Raw genomic sequence first — 24,283 nt, 5'->3', positions numbered from 1 at the left:
TTCCTACCTACCTACCTAAATTTTTATTGCAATAATTTCTGAAGCGATTTTATTATAGAAATTGGGTGTGAGAACCTGAGTGGTGCCCTGCTACTGTTTGTGCAACTGTCTAGATTTTTCTTAAAAAATAGCATGGTACTGCTGAGCTGTGTTTGTTTAAAGTTTCAGGTTACTTATTTTTCTTCTTCTACTGTCTTACCTTGGTTTGGTTTTGAATGATTTATTACTGGTTTCACAGCATTTTTTTTTTTGTCTGATGCTACATAAGCTTGTTTCTTGAATCATTTGTCACTACTGATAATAACATTAAACCTGATATTTTTTCAAAATGGCTGTTACTCTGCAGGAAGCAACAACAAATGTAATTGCAAATTTTGTGCACTGTGAAGGGTGGCAAATTTTAAATAAGCCTGAAAATGGAAATAATTAATAGTATTGAATAAGTGTTTTTTATAATATTTATATACATAATAATTATAAATATATGCTTATGTGCAGTTTGAAATTTTTCACATTTAGCAGTCTTTTAAAGTGGAAAATGAGAGCGATTAAGAGACTTATGCTTCTATTTTACATCCACTACATTTCATGTAATTTTTAGCAAAATAAATTTTTTTTTTAGTGACAAATGGGCCTGGAGTACTGGGGTCCATAGTTTAATAATTTCAAATAGATATTTACAGTATACCCAGTTATAAAATATAAGTACAAATTCAGTAGCTTTTGGAACACGTGTCCCTTTATCAACTGACAAATTTGAATACATTACAAGCAAAGTGTGGCACGTTACTCATGCGTCATTGTTGTAGCACGGACGTGTGCTGCCTTACGCCAGTGATCATCCATCAATAAAACGGTTGTCTCTAGGATGGGATGTATACGCATGCCTTTCTGGCGATTTAATGCCTTAGGGTTGTTTATTATGTTTAGTGACTCTAGCCATAGGCGGTGGCGAAAGTGTCGCGCGTGGTCCACTATCTCAAAGTCGCGCTTGGGGTCAAGATCGTGGTTGGTAGCCCAAAAATGTTCTGCAAGCACGGACTGGTCAGTTTCGGCAAGCCGGATTGCTCTGTCGTGTTCCGTGAGGCGATCCTGGAGACGTCTCGATGTCTCACCTACGTAGCAACTGTTACAGGCCCTACAGGTGATACGGTACACTACATTGCTGCGTAAGACAGGTGTGACAGGGGTCTTCACACTGGAGACAAGTGAACGTAGGTTCCTACCGGATAATTGCACACATTTGATGTTGTAACTTCTCAGGATCTTCGAGATACGTCCTGACACTCCTGGATAGTACGGAATGTAGGCGGACGATATGCCGACTTGCTTCGGAGGTCTTGGGTTGGAAGTAAGTTCTTGTGCCTGTAACAAGCATCTGTTTAGTACATGGGATGGATAACCGCATCTGGTTAGGTCCGCCTTCACACGGGAGATCTCGTTACGTCTAATTGTGTCGGTGCTGGAATGGCTCCAGGCCCTGGAGAACAGGGTGCGGGCAGTGCTATTGAGATGGCTTGGAGCGTGGCCGGACCCGTAGTTGGTGAATTGACCGCACCACATGGGTTTGCGGTATACTGAGGTCTCTAGACGTGGGCCTACGCGATGCACTAGCACGTCCAGAAACGGGAGCGAACCGTCCACCTCTGATTCTACGGTAAACTTGATGAAATTGGATAGAGAGTTGAGGTGTTCTAGTAGTACCGTTTCAGAACCACGTGGTATTATGGTAAAAATATCGTCGACGTATCTACACCACGTTGTAATAGGTGTAGGTGGGTTCTGGTGTATCTGCTCCTCCAGATCTTCCATGGCGATGTTAGCTACTACGGAACTGACAGGGGCACCCATAGCAGTGCCATGTACTTGTTTGTAGAGTGAGTCTTCAAAGGTGAAGATGCTGCTAGAGAGGCATAGGTTGAGGGCGGTACAGATGTCATCAGTGGATAGTGACGTCCTGGATTGGAGGCTTAAGTTGCTCTCAAGGAGCCTTCTGGCGCAGTGCACGGCCTGTTGGACGGGAATCGAGGTGAATAAAGAAACCACGTCAAATGATGCCATGACGGAGTTATCAGGGATTGAAATGTCCTTAATGATGTTAATGAATTCACTGCTGTTTTTAACGGTGTGAGATGTATTACCTATAAGAGGCGAGAGGAGGCTCGCGATGTGTTTGGACAGTTCATACGTTGGGGCACTGCAGCAACGTCTTGAAACGTCTGGAAGCAAATGTTAATAAACTTGTCCACGCATGGCTTAAAGATAAGAAGATCCCGACTGCGACTCACCATCTTCTACGTGCTACTGGCTGCCAACTACCGCAATTCTATGGATTACCAAAGATCCATAAACCGGGTATTCCTCTCAGACCTATAGTGTCTTGCTGCAGTGCCCCAACGTATGAATTGTCCAAACACATCGCGAGCCTCCTCTCGCCTCTTACCCCAAGCGCGACTTTGAGATAGTGGACCACGCGCGACACTTTCGCCACCGCCTATGGCTAGAGTCACTAAACATAACAAACAACCCTAAGGCATTAAATCGCCAGAAAGGCATGCGTATACATCCCATCCTAGAGACAACCGTTTTATTGATGGATGATCACTGGCGTAAGGCAGCACACGTCCGTGCTACAACAATGACGCATGAGTAACGTGCCACACTTTGCTTGTAATGTATTCAAATTTGTCAGATGATAAAGGGACACGTGTTCCGAAAGCTACTGAATTTGTACTTATATTTTATAACTGGGTATACTGTAAATATCTATTTGAAATTATTAAAATTTTTTTTTGTTTTTTTTTTTTATTTTTTGAAAATAAAAAGTACAAAACACAAGCTTATTAATTTTTTTATAAAAATCTGCATTGTTATCCATTAAGAAAAGATGAAACTGGTATTGTTCAAGCAGAATTAAAAAGAAAATGGGCACCTGTCTAGTGCCCCACCACCATTTTTTCTGCAATTTAATTTGGACAACACAACCAGAATAGATTACACACCCAGTGGTGTATAATCTATTCTGTAATCTAGTTGGGGTGCGTACTACCCTAGTCAGGGTGTGTAATCTGTCTCTCTGCAAGTAGAACAATAAAACTAAATACTAACCCCTGTCGAAAAAGTCCTCCATTCATTATACTTCAATAAGTTTCTAATAGGCAACACACATATATATAAAAAAAAGTGAGAATTGTATTCTTACCTATTTCAGCAAGACCAGCAACCATTGATCTGGCACGTGCTCTGCTAACTGAGAGAGTTGTTCTGGGATCTCTTCGAGGTGGAAGAGGTGCTATGACAAAATAAATAAACATTGGGTAGAGAAATCGGATACATAAACATATACAGTAGACATCCATTCTATAAACCATTCTTTGGCACCCTAGTGTGCATATTTTTAAAGGCTCTAAAAATAAAGGTGCTGATACAGCATTAACTGCATTGTCCCAGCTTCCCCACAACTTTTGGGTGATGGAACAACTGCTCCTTGGCAAATTTGGCTTCTATATATGAGGAGCATTCAAATAACAAAATAAAATATATGTAGGATGATATATGCCGAAATCAAGTGTATGTATTTTACATTATACTACAGTATAACTGTCAAAATAACGGCACCCCAAATAACAGAACATTCAAGCTAATGGCACATTCAGATCAGATGTTTACATACAGCTCAGAGGTCTTGCATTAGCATTAGTAGAGGCATATGATGCAAGAAAGCAAGCTTATGCAGCATCAGCCAGAAAAAAAGAAAAAAAACAAAAAAACTTCCACTTCACCCCTCCGTTCGTTCAAAACGAACTGGTTCTTAGCTTGATTCCTGTCCTAGTTCTCAATTATTGTTCCAAAACAACTTGAAAGATGTTCAGCTGGACTCAAAAATGGGCTCTGGGCTTGAAATAATAGGTTCACCATATCATGGTGAACCTATTATTTCAACCTATTATCTCTCATTTCCCATAACCTACTAAAATCTGTTGTACTGGTTGTGCTTTGTGACACAGAGTGCTCTCATGCAGAAAAATTTTGGCCAATCCTTCCCCCAAATAATTGTAATACTCCTGATCTACAGTGGTATTTTATATGACACTTGTACCATTAACAGAAAATAGTAATGATAAGGAACAATTATACAGACAAACATAGTGTGCCAGTAAATCAGAATGTCTTATAATGGAGGATTTTAACTCTCTAGGCATTGACTGGTTTGCAGATTGGTCACTCCCACAGGCAGCAAGTAATACTCTTGATCTGATTAACAGCAGTGACATGCATCAGGGATCTCTAGATAAAGGAAACACTAAGTCACAGTGTATTGATGTGGGGTCTACTTAAAGATACAACTATTTTCAATGGTAGAGGAAACAAATTTTGCTTTTGTAAAGGTGACTAAAATAGTCTCAGGCATTTTTTAAACGCTATGTAGTGGGACAAACTCATGATGTTACCAACTGCATGATCTAAACAGGAAGCATTCAGCAAAGTAATCATAGAAGCTACTAAGCTTTTTATATCAATGAAAAAATATTATTCAAGGAGTATACATAACTAAATGGGTATCAGATGAACTGATGAGACTAAATGTTGAGAAAAAATATATGAGATGCTTATAGATTATCAGGGTACACAGAAATCTAGGTTGTAGATGACTCTCATCAACCTGTGCAATATGACCACTTTGCTTATTCGAGGCTTGAAGTGGTGGAACCCATGTTTAGTCTCTAGAGCTAAGTTCCAATCAACCCTTGCCTATCTCTTCCATCATGCAGTGTGACTGATGATTTTTGAGGTTATGATGAACATCATGGAGAGATCCAATCTTCCTTACATTTCAAGGGTACAGTTCTAAAGCAGTGTTCGCAGGCCAACCGCTAGTTAGTACACTGGACCTCTGTGGTACAACTGTACAACTTTCCAGTTGTACCACAGAGAAACTTCATTGAAATGAATTTCCTTAAGTTATTAGATGGGTAGTTTAATATCTTCAACTGATATTATTTATTAGAACTACAATAGTAATAACATTAATATTAATATTATTCAATACCTTTTTTGCTTGGAAATTTACGGGGCAATGTTGCATAATGTTGAGGAATAACTGATGCTCTTGTAGTAGGTATATTCAGAGATGCAGGTGTTGGAGGTGTTAATACAGTGATGACAGTCATAGCAACTAAGTTTCCTGACTGACGAATTACTGTCACAACATGTTCATGAGAAGCTTGGGATACATCTTGTCCATTTATCTAGAAAATAACATTAACAAAATACATAACTTAAAAAAAATTCAGTAATGTTACTTTCTTCAGTAATCAATTTGTGCCATCTGAATGAGCAGATGATCTCAATTTCAAGTACAGCAGGACCTCACTATTTGCAGAGGGTTATATTCTTGAAACTGGCATCAAACCACAAATCCAAACCCACAAAAGGATTTGCTATTTTTAAATTATTAAGATGTTTATTTAATAGTTAAAGATGCCTATATTAAGATGTTTTATACCTGTCAACTAGCTAATAGTTTTGCCAGAAATAATCATAGAGATTGTTTAGATATTTGAAAGGGTTATTTTTTATTTAATGATATTATTAATTGGAGCTTTGTGAAATTTCCACCTTTTTACACATTTTCAGTTATTGTGTATTGTGTAAATTTCACTCACTTTTCCCCTCATTTCTTTCTTGTTCACTCAAGAATAGCTCATAGCCCCTTCCTCTTTATTAAAAATTCAAGCACTCACCAGTCAGTGGGGTGAAAATTCCTAATCAGTTGCAACTGTGCACTATTCCAGAAGTTCTCCATGCATGTATATTGGCTGTCCATGGGTAGTTTGGACAAACGTTTGTCCAAACTACCCATGGACAGACGAACTGGACAAACATTTGTCCAGTTCCTCCTTGAATTCATCCAAACTATCAACCTCCACAACAACAGTTGGAAGTTTGTTCCAGCAATTAACCACCCGCTGGCTAAAGGCAAATTTCCACACATCTATTCTACAACTATCTTTCCTCTTGAATTTATGCCCCCCCTTAGGTTCGTAATCTGAGCAAGTGGAAGAATCCCATCAGAATTCAGCATGTTCAAGGCATTTGTCAAGGCCTTATATATCTCAATCAGATCACCTCACAGGTGCCTAGTCTCCAGCCCTGCAATTTGCAGAACTTAAGCCTCTCTTGGTAAGAGGACCCCTTTGTTCCCCTCACCAATCTTGTTGCCCTTCTCTGTACACACTCAAGCAAATTTACATCCTTCCTAAAATGAGGCTTCCAGACCTGTACACAGTACTCAAGACGTGGTTTGACCATTGCCTTATACAAAGGCATAATCACCTCCTTTTCCTTGATAGCAAAATTCCTGGATATCATTGAGAAAACCCCAGGAGCTGCTCTTGCAGCCTGTCTGCATTGCTCAGAAAGCTTCATATCGGACTGCGCAATTACTCCCAGGTTTTTTAATTTTCTACCACCCTAAGTGTAGTACCACACAGTTGTATGTTCCTCTGGGGTTACTTCTACCCATATGCAGTACTTTGCATTTGTCAATGTTAAACTTCAGTTGCCACTTCTCAGCCCATCTTCCCAAATTTTCTAGATCCTGTTGCAGTAGCACACTGCCATGACTGTCATTAACAACCCTGCCAACCTTTGTATCATCTGCAAACTTAGACACTAAGCTTGATATACTTTCATCAATATCATTGATAAATATACAAAACAACATTGGGCCCAAAACTGAACCAATAATGGACCCAACACTGAGCCCTGAGGGACTCCACTAATAACATTAGTCCACGAAGAGCAGCATCCATTGATTATCACTCTCTGTCTTTTCCCACTCAACCACCCTTTTATCCATTGTAGCAAATTTCCCTACCATTCTGCTCCAATTTGTACAGTAGTCTTTCATGCACAATAGTATCAAAAGCTTTCCTGAAATCCAAGTATATGATATCAGAATTATTTTTTGCATCCAGTTCCTTTGTAACCACATCATAGTATCTAATCAAATTTGTCAGACAAGACTTTTCCTTAACAAACCCATGCTGTGTCGGAATTATTGCTGCAGTGCACCTGTAACCAGTGACCATTATTTTATACTCTGAATAGAAGTTAAACTAACTGGTCTGTAATTACTCGTGTCACCCTTCGATCCCCCTTTGTGAATTGGGGATACATTTGCACAGTCTGTGGGGACTTCCTCTGAGTCCAAGGATGCTTTCATAATTATGGCTAAGGGTTTGTTATTGTTATTTGGTTTTTAGGAGCATTAGCAACTAAGGCCATATTGCCCCGGGATATGCGGTGGTCATTCCCTGACCTTTCCGCATCCTCCGTATTTGGTGGTGACGGGCTTGAACCCCCGGTCTAATTAAGAAGCGTGCGTTACACACTGCTGCTCCTTCCCACCTGGCTACGGAGGCGCCCCTAAGGGTTTGCTTAGTTCCTTTGCTGTCTCCTTTAATATAATTGGATAGATCCCATCCACCCCAGGTGCCTTTCTTATGTTTAACTTCAACAATTTCTCCTCCACTTTACTCTCAGTTATTACAAAATTATTAAGAACCCTGTTACAATTTGATAAACTTTTGGCATTTTCCTTCCTTAATAACTCCTCATGTGTGAATGTAGATGCAAAATACTCATTCAGTTTATTTGCTATCTGAGCAGGATCATCAACAGCTGAACCATCAATATTAAGTTTATATTTATGCAGGGTTATCCAATTAAAATGCAATGCGGTTTGCAATATTACAAAATTTTATTAGAAATTAATACAATGCAGTTTGCAATATTACAAAATTTTATTATAAATTAATACAGAATTTAATTGAAATAGTTACAGAATGTGCTGGAAATGTCCATTTTTCTTTGTTTTTTGGGTATTTACTCTTTTTTAATGCATCTTTATGAAGAATACATTCATCAGTGATATAAATCTAGTTCTGAATGTTCTGCTTCATCTTATTTGGTATAGATCTTGGAACTGGAAGGTAATGTTCCAGATTAAACACATTTTATAAGGAAACCTACTGTTATGCATTTCACTAATAAATGCTGTGACAGTGAAATAGTATGCAGACCTGCGATCACAATTAAACTGCCTTCTGCACCTGTTTAAAAATATTCACGACAAAAAATAATTTCACATTTTGCTCTGTGCTCTCTTCTCAGTATTTAATACCTTATTTCTGTCCCATATGTTGAACAGTGGCACAAACAGCTTAACAGATTCTTTAAAGATACCGAATTTAAAATTGTGGCCAGAACAATACGTAAATTACACATTATACTGAACAATTGCTCAGTCCTTTCCTCTTTCGCAACAAATAAATGACCAGTATACAACATTTCTTGCAGTGATTGCAACTCATCTTATCACGGCTCAACTTATGCACACTGGATTTGAGAGTAAAGCATCATGCGTCCTCAGTCTGTGCTTGTTCAGCAGTGTCAGAATTGGCCTTTCATGCAGTTAATGAAAACCATACATTTTTACTCAATGAGGTCAAAATACTTAGCATTAGTAAAGGCATATGATGCAAGCTTATATATCATCATCAAAATAACAAACAAGAAAACTTCCCATTTCATCCATCGATTCACTCCAAAAGTTTGTCCACTTCTTCCTCGAATTTATTTAAGCTATCAACTTCCAAAATGACAGATAGAAGTTTATTTCAGCAATCAACTACCTGCTAGCTAAAGGAAAATTTCCATGCATCTATTCGACAACTGTCTTTCCTCAATTTCAGTTTATGCCCCCTCAGGTTTGTAATCTGAGCAAGAGGAAGAATCCCATCAGCATTCAGCCTATTCAAGGCCTTTTATGCCTCAATCAGACCTTGCAGGTGCCTGGTCTCCAGATGCTGCAATTTGCAGAACTTAAGCCTTTCTTTGTAAGAGTACCTCTTTGTTCTTCTCACAAGTTTTTTTGCCTTTCTCTGTACTCATTCTAGCAACTCTACATCCTTCCTAAAATGAGGCTTCCAGACCTGTGCACAGTACTCAAGGTGCGGCCTGACCATTGCCTTATACAAGGGGATAATCACCTCCTTATCCCTGCTAGCAAAATCCTGTTTATCATTGACAAGATCCCATGACCTACTCTGGCAGCCTGTCTGCAATGTTCAGAAAACTTCATATCTGACTATACAATTACCCCCAGGTCTCTTTCATTCTCCACTACCCTGAGTGTAACACCACCCAGTTGGTACAGTTATCTGGGGTTACGGCTATCCATATGTACTGCATAAGCAGTACTTTGCATTTATCAATGTTAAACTTCAGTTGCCACTTCTCAGCCCATCTGCCCAACTTTTCCAGATCCTGTTGCAGCAGAATACTGTCATTAACAACCCTGCCAACCTTTGTATCATCTGCAAACTTCGACTTTAAGCTTGATATACATTCATCAATATCATTGATAAATATACAAAACAACAAACAACAATGGGCCCAACACTGAACCCTGGGGTACACTACTTATAACCTTAGTCCAATGTAATTATACTAGACTATTAATTGTAATTATACTAGACCATTGAAATTAAATTACATGAGAATTCTATTAAAGTTCACCATCAATATCTAATCTCTGATTTGTGGTCTTTTATGCGCATGTGTGCAGACAAATAATCTCTCTATTTAAGATTCTGGTTCACTTTTTTTCTATTCCTGCAATCAAGGCATATGGTCGAAAAGTCCCATCAGCTCCAGGAAGGAAAGCCATTTTGCAAAATTTACGCTAGTTTTAAAATTAATTTTTTAAATTTAAATTGTTTTTAATTGATTTTATTACTGTAATCATTTTGTGTTAATTTTATATTAATTTTAATTGATGGAGAGTGTCATATGGAGGTGTTCTACATATCATATTGAGGTAAATCTCTCTTATTTTTCTAGAAATATTGAAATACAATATAGAACGTATTGAGCATCGTAGCTCTGTTTTATACTAATCATATTCTTCCAAGAAATTTTCATTCTGCATTATACAGTAGGACTTCATTTGCCACATTGTTAGATTGTCAGAACATTTCTAATAATGTTATTTACAGGTGATGATGAGAGATCGCATTTATATCCATGCTGATTACATATACATTGTAACTTATGACACAGAAAAAAAAAAAAAAAGATTCAACAAGTGATATGCTTGTTTTATTAAGACCATTCAATTATAGAACAACAATTTATCTCACAAGGACAGTAAAGTTCCTGTATCATATTCAGCCATCTCTTAATTGCATTAACAGAAAGTGAGTTCATATACATAAAGTGAGAGGAAATATATCATGACATTAATTAAATATAGTCCTGCTTAGATGCCCTTAAAAATTCCTCTGGTTTCTGATAGGATTCAAACTCAGATATCTCCATATAATTGCAAACAGACAAAACGAAAGAATGCTTGTAGAGTGAGAATGCTTGTTTGTTTGTTTGTTTGTTATTTGGTTTTTAGGAGCATTAGCAACTAAGGCCATATTGCTTCGGGATATGCGGTGGTCATTCCCTGATCTTTCCGCATCCTCCGTATTTGGTGGTGACGGGCTCGAACCCTGGTCTAATCAAGAAGCGTGTGCTATGCACTGCTGCTCCTTCTCACCTGGCTATGGAGGTGCCTGAGTGAGAATGCAGATTATGAATTTAGTAAATGTGTGTCTCTCCCACCCCTTCGCCTGGTGGGTTCCCGCTGCCAGCTAACATATCCCACCCCCAGAGCAGGATGGGCAGCTTGACCTTCTTACCAGATTCAACACTACATGAACATGACAACCATCACCGACAAAGACATACTACGGCTTTGCTGCCGACCTGAACTGGGTACTCTAACCGGTTCCCTTTAAAACCCCATCCCAAGGCAGGGGAGGGAAGAGACAGGTCTCTGTCTCCTCCCCTCCTTGCCTCCCCCACATACTTCGTCTGGTGGAACTCATCTCCACAGACCTCTTTGGGGATGCCTACTCTATCATCCCTATTCTTTTATCTGTTTTCCCCCCAGTCTTCAGTCTTCCTCCTCTCTCACTAAACCGACCGAGTACACCTAACAATGCCATCAAATTCTAATCAATGTCTAAATTCTACCGGTGTCATATAAACCTCTAAGACAACTAACACTATTATCTTTTATCTAGCGTATAGCCTCACAAGTCTAAATTTAATAACATCAAAATTTTGCCCAACTTATTAGGCCTTTTAACACATCTCTCTAGAGTTCAAAACCCCAACCAGCAATTTTCTAACAGCAATCCCATTAAGAATTAATGTGAAACACATAAATTTTTTTTTTTTTTTTTTTTTTTTTAGGTCTTAGCTACTGAAATCCCAGGAAACTAGGTGGCAGGACCTGCCAGAGCAACTTGTTGTGATACTGGACACACCTGGCTAGCCTCCACGTGGAGAGGTATGGGCAACATCGGACCCCACTAGGGGCCTGGCAGCCAATAAGCCAGACAAACAATGGGCACAACACATCACACTGCACAGACATGGCCCACACACTTTCAAGTCTCTGGCTTGACAGTGTACTGTCCTCGATACAGCGAACACACATGGAGATGGGAGAAATCCCAGGTGCCGTCTGACACGAACATATCTTATACCTTATATTGATAAGGGCAGCATAATAATGCCCAATATATTGTAAATAATGTTCAAAGCACGATGTCTTTATGAATGTGTTGTAAATAAAGTCAACAATATCTTTATGAATATAAATATTAATATAACATAATGTAAATATGAATATCTTTATTATTTCATTGTAAATACTGTCAAAAGCATAAAATGTCCTGTAAATAATCTGACACAGATTCTATTTTATTGTTGGCTCTGGGGGATGAGCCCGAACTTCGATGTGGGCCCCGTTCCCCCAAGGCTATTGTCCACCAACCAATGTAAAACCCCTGGCATTGTTGCTGTGAAGGGTCTATTGTATATACCATGTTTTTATACAATAAAGATTAAAGATTAAAGATATACTGTCAGAGGATATGAGCTCAGTGGTATATGTTTGTGGAATCATTCCAACATGATGTGGGCCTAATGGCAAGATGCATTCATTATCCTGCTGAAGATGTCATTATGAGTTGAATTGCAATCACTGGTGGGGTGAAGCAAGGTCTAAAATCAAAACATTGTGCCAGAGGTATACTGTTTTCCAATAAAACATGCTTCACATCAACATAATGACCTCCAATATCTCCAATAAGCAGAGGCATAGTAATAGGATACATTACTGACTAAATGCTATTGCTCATAGCATAAGAGATCCTGGGAATATGTAAAAATTTACATTTACCATAAAAATATATTTTACTAATGTTCACCGTCCATATCTGATGTCTGATATGTGGCCTTTTATGCGAATGTGCGAAGACTTCGCATATATGCACATAAAAGACCATGAGATGGTTTTCACGGTCTCCATATTGTTTTATTCTTTCCAGAAAAATGTGAATAGAATCAACTTTCATTTGATCAGATGATACTTTTTTTTTTTAGACTGAGAATTCTTGGTTTAATGTGAGTGCCTCTTTCTATGGCACTCAAAACAGTATTAGCTTGAATTTCGGAGTATATGTGCAACTTTTTTCAGCTTACCAAGCATTAAAAATAACAAGTTTCAATTTATCAGTCCAAGCACAATTATGTTGGTGGTGCCTGTGTACATTGCATCTCAGCACATACACACTCTTAGTCCCCCCCCCCTGAATCAGGGAAGCTGTGGTATAAGGTTTTCTACAATTGTAATCATGCAATACTGTACACTGAATTTATGACACTAGAGTGCAAGACACTTAGATAGTATTTATATCATGCGGTTGTTCTGTTGACCAGCTTTCCATGCACAGTCAAAGATTACTCACAAGGCAATCACTCATTTCTGGATAAATTTTGAGCTGGCTTTCTTGGTAGTTCTTCATTAACATGCTAAGGTAAAACATTATCACAATAGCTTTTATTGTGATAATGCTGGGGATTTACTCTTCAGGATGATAGGAAAATCCCATCATGCTCACTGTAAAAGCTATCTATTCTATCATCCTTTCATATATTTAGTGCCTATTTCACTAATGCAGATATGCCCTACCCTTTTTGAATTCCTTATTGGAATACCAGTAAGCAATTCTAAAGGAGTACTGGAGAAGCAATACAGTTACTTTTTGCAATTATGCAATAGGGAAAGGACTGTTACCCTTTCCTTATTGCATAATAAACAAAGCATCCTCCACACCATGCAGCCAGTCGAATGGGCCAACCATGTCCTCAGAATCTCCTTCTCTCACCAAGAAGTGATGGCTCTATTAATGTGTTGCTAGTAGAATCAATATCTCCAAACAAGAAATTATTGAAATAATAAGGATAGAAATGAAAGGCATAAGTTAAACGTTTTCTTGAAAGGTGATAAACAGTATAACCAACCATTCACAATGCATCAAGTACTATCAGCAACGGGAAACAGCATTGTGAAACTGAACAACGTCCACCTACATTATGCTCAAGCAACTGTGTGAGACATCACTATATTCACATCTAAACAATAAAATAAAATATACAATAAAATCTATTCAGAAAATGAATAGATTTTATTGTATTCATGATTAATATTCATTTATCATTCATTATTGTATTCATGATTAATATTCATTTATCATGAATATTAATCATGAATAGATTATGATTAATATGAATCACGAATAGATATTAATGATGCAATGGTGCCAAACTATCGTTCTAGTTTTCTGAAAACCTAAAAAAGATCCTGCCAATCCAACTCATTTCAGACTTACTGCATTGCCTCTAAATTATTTGAGAAAATAGAAGTTAGAAGACTCCATCAAAATGCTCTCCTTCAATCGGAACATCAACAAAGCCTATGATTACCATCTGGAGGTATGGTATCCTTCATGAATTGCATCACCATGATTTGCAGGACATTTCACACAAAACTTCCTGTAGTGGCACACATTTGAAGTATGTGGTAAAACTGCAATGTCCAAAATATTTTTTCAGGAAGAGGGAATCCTCAAAGATCAATACTTAGCCCCACTCTGCTCATAGTTACAATAAATGCACTAGTATAGCAGCTTCCAAACTGTGGACACTGCACTGTTTGTTGATTATCTCAGCATTTCCCGTCACTATCAAAATATGAAAACTATAGATAGCAACTTCAAGGGGGCCATCAATAAAGAGTGCAAATCAATGGCTTGAGACTTTCAAGACGATAAACATGTATTCATTTCTGTCAGCAATGTATACTTCACTCTGACCAAGAATTAATATTAGCTGGACAACAAAAAATCTCAAACCATTTGTTTCTTAGGAGTATTTCTGACCAAACCTAAATTTCCTTAAACATGTCAAACAGTTGAGAACCAGTTGCCAAAAAAGCTAAATATCCTATGAGTTCTCTCAGCAACCAGGTGGAGGGCTGACTGTTTAACGTAACATTGTTTATACAGAGCTCAGATTAGGTCCAAACTCAACTATGGAGCGCCACTCTATGACTGCAAAGCCCACAGTTCTGTGATTCTATTCACCACAGCACTATATGTGTCATATTCATTACACTAGCCAATAATTTTAAACTTTTTTCGATAACACGAACGAAATCAACTGATTTTGACTAAAGCGCATGTGCTGAAAACAAAAATGACAGTAGAAGGTTTGTAGCACGTCACGTTTTCATGTTATGGCTTTTTGCTCCCTTTTTCCAAAAATTGTGAATTTTTACTTATCTAAATGTACTTGACTGCTTTTCTTGTAAATTAATTGCTTTAAATAGAAATGATGACCAGTAAATATTACAAATGGATAAAAAATAACATGTTTAAACTTTATAAACACCTATTTGGATTTATGTAAGCAATTAACCCACAAACGTGGATGCAAAAATAGGAAATAGTACTACTTACAGTTATTTTTTCCTCTTATGAGCAGAATGGTCCTCCCTTATCAGAAACCAGCAATAGTTGCCCATCATTGCTAGATCCTATCATCCTTGATACCTCTGTTCCACGGTGTGGATATCTTGGTGGAATCATTCCCCCTGTCATCACTGACAGATCCCAAGTTGTCTGGAAAGAAGTCCAGGTGTGAATGTAGGAAGTGGATCTTCAGCAACATTCGGCATCCTAACGTTTGAGAGTTATTCAACAATTCTTCTATCAACTCTTTATAGTTCTCTACTTTTTTATTCCCCAAAAACCTGGTAACAACAGCTCTGAGGGATTTCCAAGCAGTGAATTCCAAGCTAATAAAGATTTCATCCTTTAAAAGCACCATTAGCATTAGCAAGGGCACAGGATGCAAGAAAGCAAGCTTATATAGCAATGGTGGGCAAATGCAGCTCTTCGTTGAGTTAAGTGCGGCTCCCATTGAAAATTTAAATCCGTTTTTTTTTTATTATGTCAGAAATTTTTTCACTGAATCTTGTTAAATTATAAAAATATAACTAAGTAACTAATATTTTGTTATACGGATTTTATGTTGTGTTTATTTTTTTTTTATGTTTAGATATCTTGCTATTTTTATTTTGATTATAAATAAATCCGCGCGCATTTACACTGCTGGCACCATCAGTGGACTTGTGCGTAAAAATTACGTGTGTAATTTTTCCGCGCCGTAAATTAATTTAATTATTTTGTTTCAATTTCAGACTTTGGAATTAAATTTATTTAAATTTTTTGATAACATGACCTCAGAAAATATCAAAAAACGAAAATACAAACAAGAAAATAGAATCTTTCAAGAAGAATGGGTAGAAAATTTTGCTTTTATTGACAATAATGGAAAGTCATTGTGTCTTATTTGTAAAGTTACAATTGCAAACTACAAAGTAAGCAATTTACGTCGACATTACGAAGTAAGTTGTCCCCACTTTTCAACTCAATATCCATTCAATTAAAAATTGCGAACAGAGAAACTTAAGTCCTTGCAATCTGGTCTTCATAAGCAACAAGGACTCTTGTCTTCTTTTAGTCGTGAAGATGACAGAACAAACAAAGCTAGTTTTTTGATAGCTTGGAATATTGCTCGTGCCAAACGTCAATATGGAGAAGGAGAATTTATTAAAAGAAACTTGGAAGAAGTGATTAAAGTTTTGGATCCAGATAATACAAAACTGCATAAATTGATCGCACAGGTTCCTATGTCACGCCGTACAACTGAGCGTCGTATTGGTGCAATTAGTAAAAATGTTGAAAATAGTTTGATGTGTGATTTGAAAAATTGTACAGCGTTTAGTTTAGCTCTCGACGAGTCTACAGACATTCAGGACATTCCACAATTGGCCGTTTTTGTCCGCTATGTATCTGCAGACGTAAATGTGAAAGAAGAAATGTTAGACCTAGTAGCTCTTATCGAAACAATTCGCGGTATCGATGTTAGAAATGCGCTTGATGAAGTAATGAACAGGTTTGAATTGCCTCGTGATAAACTTGTAAGTGTTGCGACTGACGGAGCGCCTGCAATTAGCATTAGTAGAGGCATTTGATGCAAGAAAGCAAGCTTATGCAGCATCAGCCAAAAAAAAAAAAAAAAAAAAAAACCCACTTCCACTTCACCCCTCTGTTTGTTCAAAATACCTGTCCAGCTGAGCCTTAAACTTATTTAGGCTATCAACCTCCACTACAAGGGATGGAAGTCTGTTCCACCAACCAACCACCCACTGGCTAAAGGCAAATTTCCGCACGTCTATCCTACATCTGTCTTTCCTCAATTTGAATTTATGCCCTCTCAGGTGATTATTCTGAGCTAGAGGAAGAATCCCATCAGCATTGAGCATGCTCAAACCATTCAAGGCTTTATACACCTCTATCAGATCACCTCGCTGGTGCCTAGTCTCCAGACACTGTAATTTGCAAAACTTAAGCCTTTCTTCGTAAGAGCACCCCTTTGTTCCATTCACTAATCTTGTTGCCCTTCTCTGTACTCGTTCCAGCAGCTCTACATCCTTCTTGAAATGAGGCCTCCAGACCTGTATACAGTACTCAAGGTGTGGCCTGACCATTGGCTTATACAAGGGAATAATCACCTCCTTATCCCTGCTGGAAAAATTCCTGTATATCATTGACAATACTCCATGAGCTACTCTTGCAGCCCGTCTGCACTGCTCAGAGAACTTCATATCTGCCTGCACAACCACCCCCAAGTCCCTTTCATTCTCTACCACTGTCAGTGTAGTACCACAGAGTTGATACGTTGCTCTGGGGTTGCTGTTTCCCATGTGTAGTACCAATGATAGGAAAAAACCAAGGTCTCATTGGTCTTTTAAACAACGATCCTAAAATTCCACGTTTCTTACCTCTTCACTGCATAATTCACCGCGAGCATCTCATAGTGAAGTACTTCAAATACGAAAATGTGTGGAAGATTGTTTTGCAGATTTTGAATTTAATTAGAACAAATGCCAAAACACATCGTCAATTTAAGAACTTTTTAGAAGAGTTGCGAGTGAATGACGAAACAGATGAATTGCTCAGTGATTTATCCCTATGGTGTGTTGTAAGATGGCTGTCAACTTACAATGTTTTGGGCCGTTTTGTGGAACTCCTAAATCCTATCATAACATTTACAAAAGAAAAAGGTAAAAAATACCCAGAATTAGAAAATGAAACTTGGCTTTCTGACTTAATGTTCCTTACAGACATTATAGAACATTTGAAAACACTTAATTTGGCTTTACAAGGAAAGGAAAAAAATATTATTGATTTGTCACAAACTGTATTTAGTTTTGAAGCTAAACTTCGGCTTTTTGTGTACGATCTTAAGTACAAAATATTTAATCATTTTCCACGAGTAAAAGCAAATATAATTAATATCAAAGAAGAAAAATTAGATGAATACAAAGAAAAATTGGAAGAATTGCATGCAGATTTTGAACATAGGTTTGAAATCTACATTTGCATATTTTGTGAACCCATTTATTTGCGATATTATTGAAGTGGGATTTCCAATTTCTGAAATAATATTTGTTGAAAAAGCGGCTGGGCAATTGGAGTTATTAGAGATGAAAGAGGATCAGGCATTGCAAATGCAGCACAAATCTACTAATGTAATTGAATTTTGGAAACTCGTGCCAGAATCAAAATATCCACATTTAAAGAAAGCTGCTTGCCGTGTAATTTCAATTTTTGGTACAACATATTGCTGTGAATCTTTGTACCCCACAATGAAGTTCGTGAAGTCGAAATATCGTTCACAGTTGACCAATCATCATCTCACTGAATTGCTGCAAACGGCTTTAACAAATTTTATGCCAAATTTCAAAGATTTGACCAAAGGTCTTCGTTAAATGTTATACTTTTTATTAATGCATTTTTGTTATTAAAATTTTGAAATAATTATTTTGTATTTTCTTTCTCTTAATTATATTTTCTTATATATGTATACTTTACATAGCACTTAAGGCTTGTGTAGAATATGTAATCATATTAATTAAATTAAATTAAATTTGAATTTGTGTATTTAATACTATGTAACTATGGTGTGGCTCTTTATAATATATGAAAAACCGGAATGCGGCTCTCATTGACCTCATGCGTGCCCACCCCTATTATATAGCATCAACCAAAAAAAAACCACACACACACACACACACACACACACACACACACACACACACACCCTTCTCATTTCACCCATCCACTCGCTCCAAATGTTTGTCTAGTTCTGCCTTGAATCTGTTTAAGCTATCAACTTCTAATCTGTTGGCCTACGAATATACCCTCCTTCAACATTGCATCACTAATTTTTGGAAACTGGTTTTTTAAGTACTTGAAACCTTCACTATTTTTGTCCAGAGCTTTTACAAAAGTTTTCATGAGCCCTAAATTAATGTGCAAAGGCAGGAGAAGCACCATTTAAAGTTTCACTAGAGGCGTGCATTTGATGTTGAGTTTCCTAGGAAGGTATTCTTCTCTGATGGGCCATTCTTTCACAATATAACAATGTTGTTGTTGTTGTTATTTGGTTTTTAGGAGCATTAGCAACTAAGGCCATATTGCTCTGGGATATGTGGTGGTCATTCCCTGAACTTTCCGCATCCTCCGTATTTGGTGGTGACGGGCTTGAACCCCGGTCTAATCAAGAAGCGTGTGCTACGCACTGCTGCTCCTTCCCACCTGGTTACGGAGGCGCCTAATGATGTACTGCTAAACTATCCCATAAACACAGGAAACAACAATACTTAATAAAACCACCCTCTAGTCCAAGCAACAAAGCGATTACTTTTAAATCACTATAGATTTTCCAAGCTATGATAGCAATGACATGCTATCATAGCTTTCTTTCATAGCCACTGGGATCAACAGTTTGATATTACCATTGTCTTGCAAAACTGCTTTTAAACTGCGTTTAGAAAAATCAATGAATAATCATCTCTATTCTTCAGGATTGCATTCAAACCCTAGTTCACCACTGCTTCTTCCATCAATCCATTTACATTTTGCAGATACAAAGAGAACCTTCTATTTGATAATAACCTGCAAACTTTTCATTTTGGCTTCTAAACACAGAAATTATCATGGTTTTTGCCAGCAAATTCCACTGTTGCAATCTAAACTCTAATAGCTGCATGCTGTTAGGGTTTATGTCCCCTCAGGCGATTAATTTGGGCAAGAGTAGCATTAGTAGAGGCAAACCCCGGGGGCTCACATCTGGTGAGTATGGGCTTGGCACACCCAGGGTCCTGAGCTGGATATCATCATTCTTCCCTTTCTTGGTGATTCCCTTCTACTTTTGACTCTCTCTCTCTCTCTCTCTCTCTCTCTCTCTCTCTCAACTCGGGAGCTTTTTTTTTTTTCCTGGTGCAGCATAAGCCTCAGGCTTCCTTGCATCATATGGATAATAATAATAATACAATGCAAGAAAGCAAGTTTATACAGCATCAGCCAAAACAAAAAAAAAACCTTGCCATTTCACACATCCATTCGCTCCAAATGTTTGTTTTGTTCTGCCTTGAATTTATTTAAGCTGTCCACTCTACAACAAAAGATGGCAGTTTGTTCCAGCAATCAACGACATGCTGACTAAAGGCAAACTTCCGCACATATATTCTACAATTGTCTTTCCTCAATTCGAATTTATGTCTCCTCAGGCGATTAATTTGGGCAAGAGGGAAGCATTGAGCTTGCTCAAATCATTCATTGCAGGTGCCTAGTCACAATAGTCACCAGACACTATAATTTGCAAATCTTAAGCCTTTCTTCATAGGAGGAACCCCTTGTTCCATTACCTAATCTTATTGCCCTTCTCTGTACATGTTCCAGCAGCTCTACATCCTTCCTAAAATGAGGAATCCAGACCAGTATACAGTACTCAAGGTGTGGCCTAACCATTTCCTTATACAAGGGGATAATCACCTCCTTATCCCTGCTAGAAAAATTCCTGTATATTATTGACTGTAAAAAAAAACAGTGTAGATAGACTGTACTGTCTACACTGCTCAGGAAACTTCATATCTGAATGCACAATTACCCCAGGTGGTCCTTTTCATTCTCTACCACCTTGAGTGTAGTACCACACAGTTGATAAGTTACTCTGGGGTTACTGCTACCCATATACGGTACCTTACATTAGTCAATGTTAAACTTCAGTTGCCACCTCTCAGCTCAACGTTTCTAGATCCTCTTGCACTAGCATACTGTCATTAGTGACATTGACAACCCTGCCAACCTTCGTATCGTCTGCAAACTTAGACATTAAGCCTGATATACCTTCATTAATATCATTAATAAACAACAATGGACCAAACACTGTATTTATTAATGATATTGATGAAGGTATATCATTAATAAATACAGAAAACAACAATGGATCAAACACTGAACCCTGGAGGGCTCCACTAATAACATTAGTCCATGAAGAGCAGTGTCCATTGATTACCACTCTCTGTCTTCTCCAACTCACCAATTCTTTTATCCATAGCAAATCTTAAGCCCTTAATAGAGCATTTTGTCCTTAATGCCATACTGCTCCAATTTGTATCTTCCACGTGCAACAGTATTAAAAGCATTCCTAAGATCCAAGTATATGATATCAAAATTATTTTTTCCATCCAGTGTCTTTGTGACCACATCGTAGTATCCAATTAAATTGGTCAGGCAAGACTTGTCTAGATGTTGTTTAGATGATCCTGCAATGCTTCTTTATCCAGCACCTCCATCCCTAGAACAGAAGTTAAACTAATAGGTCTGTAATTACTTGTGTCACCCGTTGACCTTCCTTTGTGAATTGTTGTCACATTTTCAATCTCCAGTCCATGGGTACCTCCCCTGAGTCCAAGGAAGCTCTCATTATTATAGCTAAGGGGTTTGCTTACTTCCTTTGCCGTCTCATTTAACATAATTGGATAGATCCCATCCACCCCAGATGCCTTTCTTATGTTTATCTTCAACAATTTTCCTCCACTTTGCTCTCAGTTATTAAAAAATCATTTAACTCACTTCCATAGTTTAATACACCTCTGGTATTCCTCTCCCTGAGCAGGATCATCAACAGTCAAACCACCGATACCAAGTGGACCAATCTGATTCATCCCCTTCCTTCTAGAGTTTACATAAGTAAAGAACTCATTGCTGTTTTTCTTTGCATCCTTTGCCAAAGATTTCTCCTAATCTGCCTTTGCCTGCCTAACCTCCTTTGTGACTTGGATACAGACCAGCCTATATCTATCATAGGCTTCTGTGTCAGCTGATATTTTATATGTATCCAATGCATTTTTCTTCTCTGCCACTGTCTCATTAGTTCATCTGACATCCATTTAGGCCTAAACCTTGAACAATATTTCTTGGTTGGTATGAAAAGCCTAGTAGCTTCCAAGATTAATTCTTTGAATGCTTCCCATTTAGAGTTTGCTGTTGGCAACATCATCAGTTGGTCCCACTGTATAGACTTTAAAAACTGTCTCAGACCTCCGTAGTCACCTTTACAAAAGAAAAAACCCTTCCCTTTACCTCTGATGGTAGTTACCACTTTGAGTAAATCCCACATCAGCACAATGTGATCACTGCTTCCCTCCTGTCCTATCTATCCTGCCTGTACACATTGTACTCCCCAAATTCGAATTCTGCATTCCTTATATCTGTGTGAAACCACATCTCTGATATCCCAATAATATCTGCCTTTGATCTTTTGACCATCAAATTTCATCAAATTTATTTAATACAGCCCTAGCATTGGTGTACACACAAGTATACATGCACCTATTCTTAGCTATCCTAACACAGCCTGTATATTTACTTCTTCTGCAATGACTCCCAGCAGTCTCTGAAATCCCCACCATCTTGTTTTCCAGGCTGCTGCTCATTCCAAGAGAAGCAGTGCAAGAACCACTTTTACTTCTGCCAGTGGCTACTGTTAATCTTTACTCTGTGTATCCCCCCAAGCTAGCAGTTTTCCAACCCACCTAACACTGCCTCAATAGAATCAACATTTTTAGAATTGTTCCCCTTCATCCATTCAATCAGATTTACATAGTACATTATACAGAACATTTGTAGTGCCCACCTTTTATCCTGATCACCCGCAAGACAACCAAAATAAAAATAATAAGCTTGTTTCACCTTGTCTGTGATTGATCGATGTTGCGACTTCACTGTAAATTGTCAACAAACAGCAAAAACTGTTTGGCGAATTAGCATTAGCATTAGTAGAGGCATATGATGCAAGAAAGCAAGCTTATTCAGCATCAGCCAAAAAAAAAAACACTTCCACTTCACCCCTCCGTTCGTTCGAAATACCTGTCCACCTGAGCCTTAAATTTATTTAGGCTATCAACTTCCACAACAAGGGATGGAAGTCTGTTCCACAAACCAACCACACGCTGGCTAAAGGCAAATTTCCGCACGTCTATCCTACATCTGTCTTTCCTCAATCTGAATTTATGCTCTCTCAGGTGATTATTCTGAGCAAGAGAAACAATCCCATCGGCATTGAGCATGCTCAAACCATTCAAGGCTTTATACACCTCTATCAGATCACCTCGCCGGTGCCTAGTCTCCAGACACTGTAATTTGCAAAACTTAAGCCTTTCTTCATAAGAGCAATCCTTTGTTCCATTCACTAATCTTGTTGCCCTTCTCTGTACTTGTTCCAGCAGCTCTACATCCTTCTTGAAATGAGGCCTCCAGACCTGTATACAGTACTCAAGGTTTGGCCTGACCATTGCCTTATATAAGACAATAATGACCTCCTTATCCCTGCTAGAAAAATTCCTGTATATCATTGACAAGACACCATGAGCTACTCCTGCAGCCTGTCTGCACTGCTCAGAGAACTTCATATCTGCCTGCACAATTACCCCCAGGTCCTTTTCATTCTCTACCACTGTTAGTGTAGTACCACAGAGTTGATACGTTGCTCTGGGGTTGCTGTTTCCCATATGTAGTACTTTACATTTGTCAATGTTAAACTTCATTTGCCACCTCTCAGCCCATCTGCTCAACCTTTCCAGATCCTGTTGCAGCAGTATAGCGTCAGTAGTGTCCTTAACAACCCTGCCAACTTTTGTATCGTCTGCAAACTTGGACATTAAGCTTGATATACCATCGTCAATATCATTTATAAATACAAAAAATGATAATGGACCCAACACTGAACACTGAGGAACTCCACTAATAACATTAGTCCATGATGAGCAGTGTCCATTGATTACCACTCTGTCTTGTCTCCCTCAACCACCCCTTTATCCATAGCAGCAATTTGACTCCAATGTCACACTGCTCCAATTTGTGCAGCAGTCTTCCATGTTCAACAGTATCAAAAGCCTTTCTAAGATCCAAGTATATAATATCAAAGTTATTCCCTGCATCCAGTTCTTTTGTGACTGCATCATAGTATCCAATCAAATTGGTCAGGCAAGATTTTCCCTTAACAAAACCATGCTGTGTCCGAGCTATAACTGAAGTCTTGTCTAGATGATTCTGCAGTGCTTCTTTAACCAGTGCCTCCATTAATTTTTCTGAAAAGAAATTAAATTCACAGGGCTATAATTACTTGTGTCAGCCTTTGATCCTCCTTTGTGAATTGGGGTCACATTTGCACATCTCCAGTCTATGGTACCTGCCCTGAGTCCAAGGAAGCTCTCATAATTATGGCTAAGGGTTTGCTTACTTCCTTTGCTCCCTCCTTTAATATAACTGGATAGCTCCCATCCACCCGAGGTGCCTTTCTTGTATTTATCTTCAACAATTTCTCCTCCACGTTACTCTCAGTTATTACAAGATTATCTAGCTTACTGCCAGAGTTGAATACACCTCTGGCATTCCCC

The 24,283-nt window shown here is 38.2% G+C and overlaps 1 protein-coding gene across 1 annotated transcript in view; it reads right to left on the bottom strand.

Annotated features, from left to right (window-relative positions):
- Positions 1–24,283, bottom strand: part of LOC150074965 (uncharacterized) — a 658,991-nt gene that overhangs the window by 47,566 nt on the left and 587,142 nt on the right. The window contains exons 15-16 of the mRNA XM_090389013.1: positions 5,051–5,249; positions 3,203–3,292 (exon numbers count right to left, since the gene is read on the bottom strand). Of these exons, the coding sequence (XP_090245139.1) occupies positions 3,203–3,292; positions 5,051–5,249 (289 nt within the window). The remainder of the gene's footprint in view (positions 1–3,202; positions 3,293–5,050; positions 5,250–24,283) is intronic.

Source organism: Mastigoproctus giganteus, chromosome 14 (genome assembly GCF_048544385.1).
Source record: "Mastigoproctus giganteus isolate SK-2022 chromosome 14, ASM4854438v1, whole genome shotgun sequence".
In the NCBI taxonomy this organism is placed as follows: domain Eukaryota; kingdom Metazoa; phylum Arthropoda; class Arachnida; order Uropygi; family Thelyphonidae; genus Mastigoproctus; species Mastigoproctus giganteus.
This window is presented reverse-complemented; position numbering and strand designations above follow the sequence as displayed.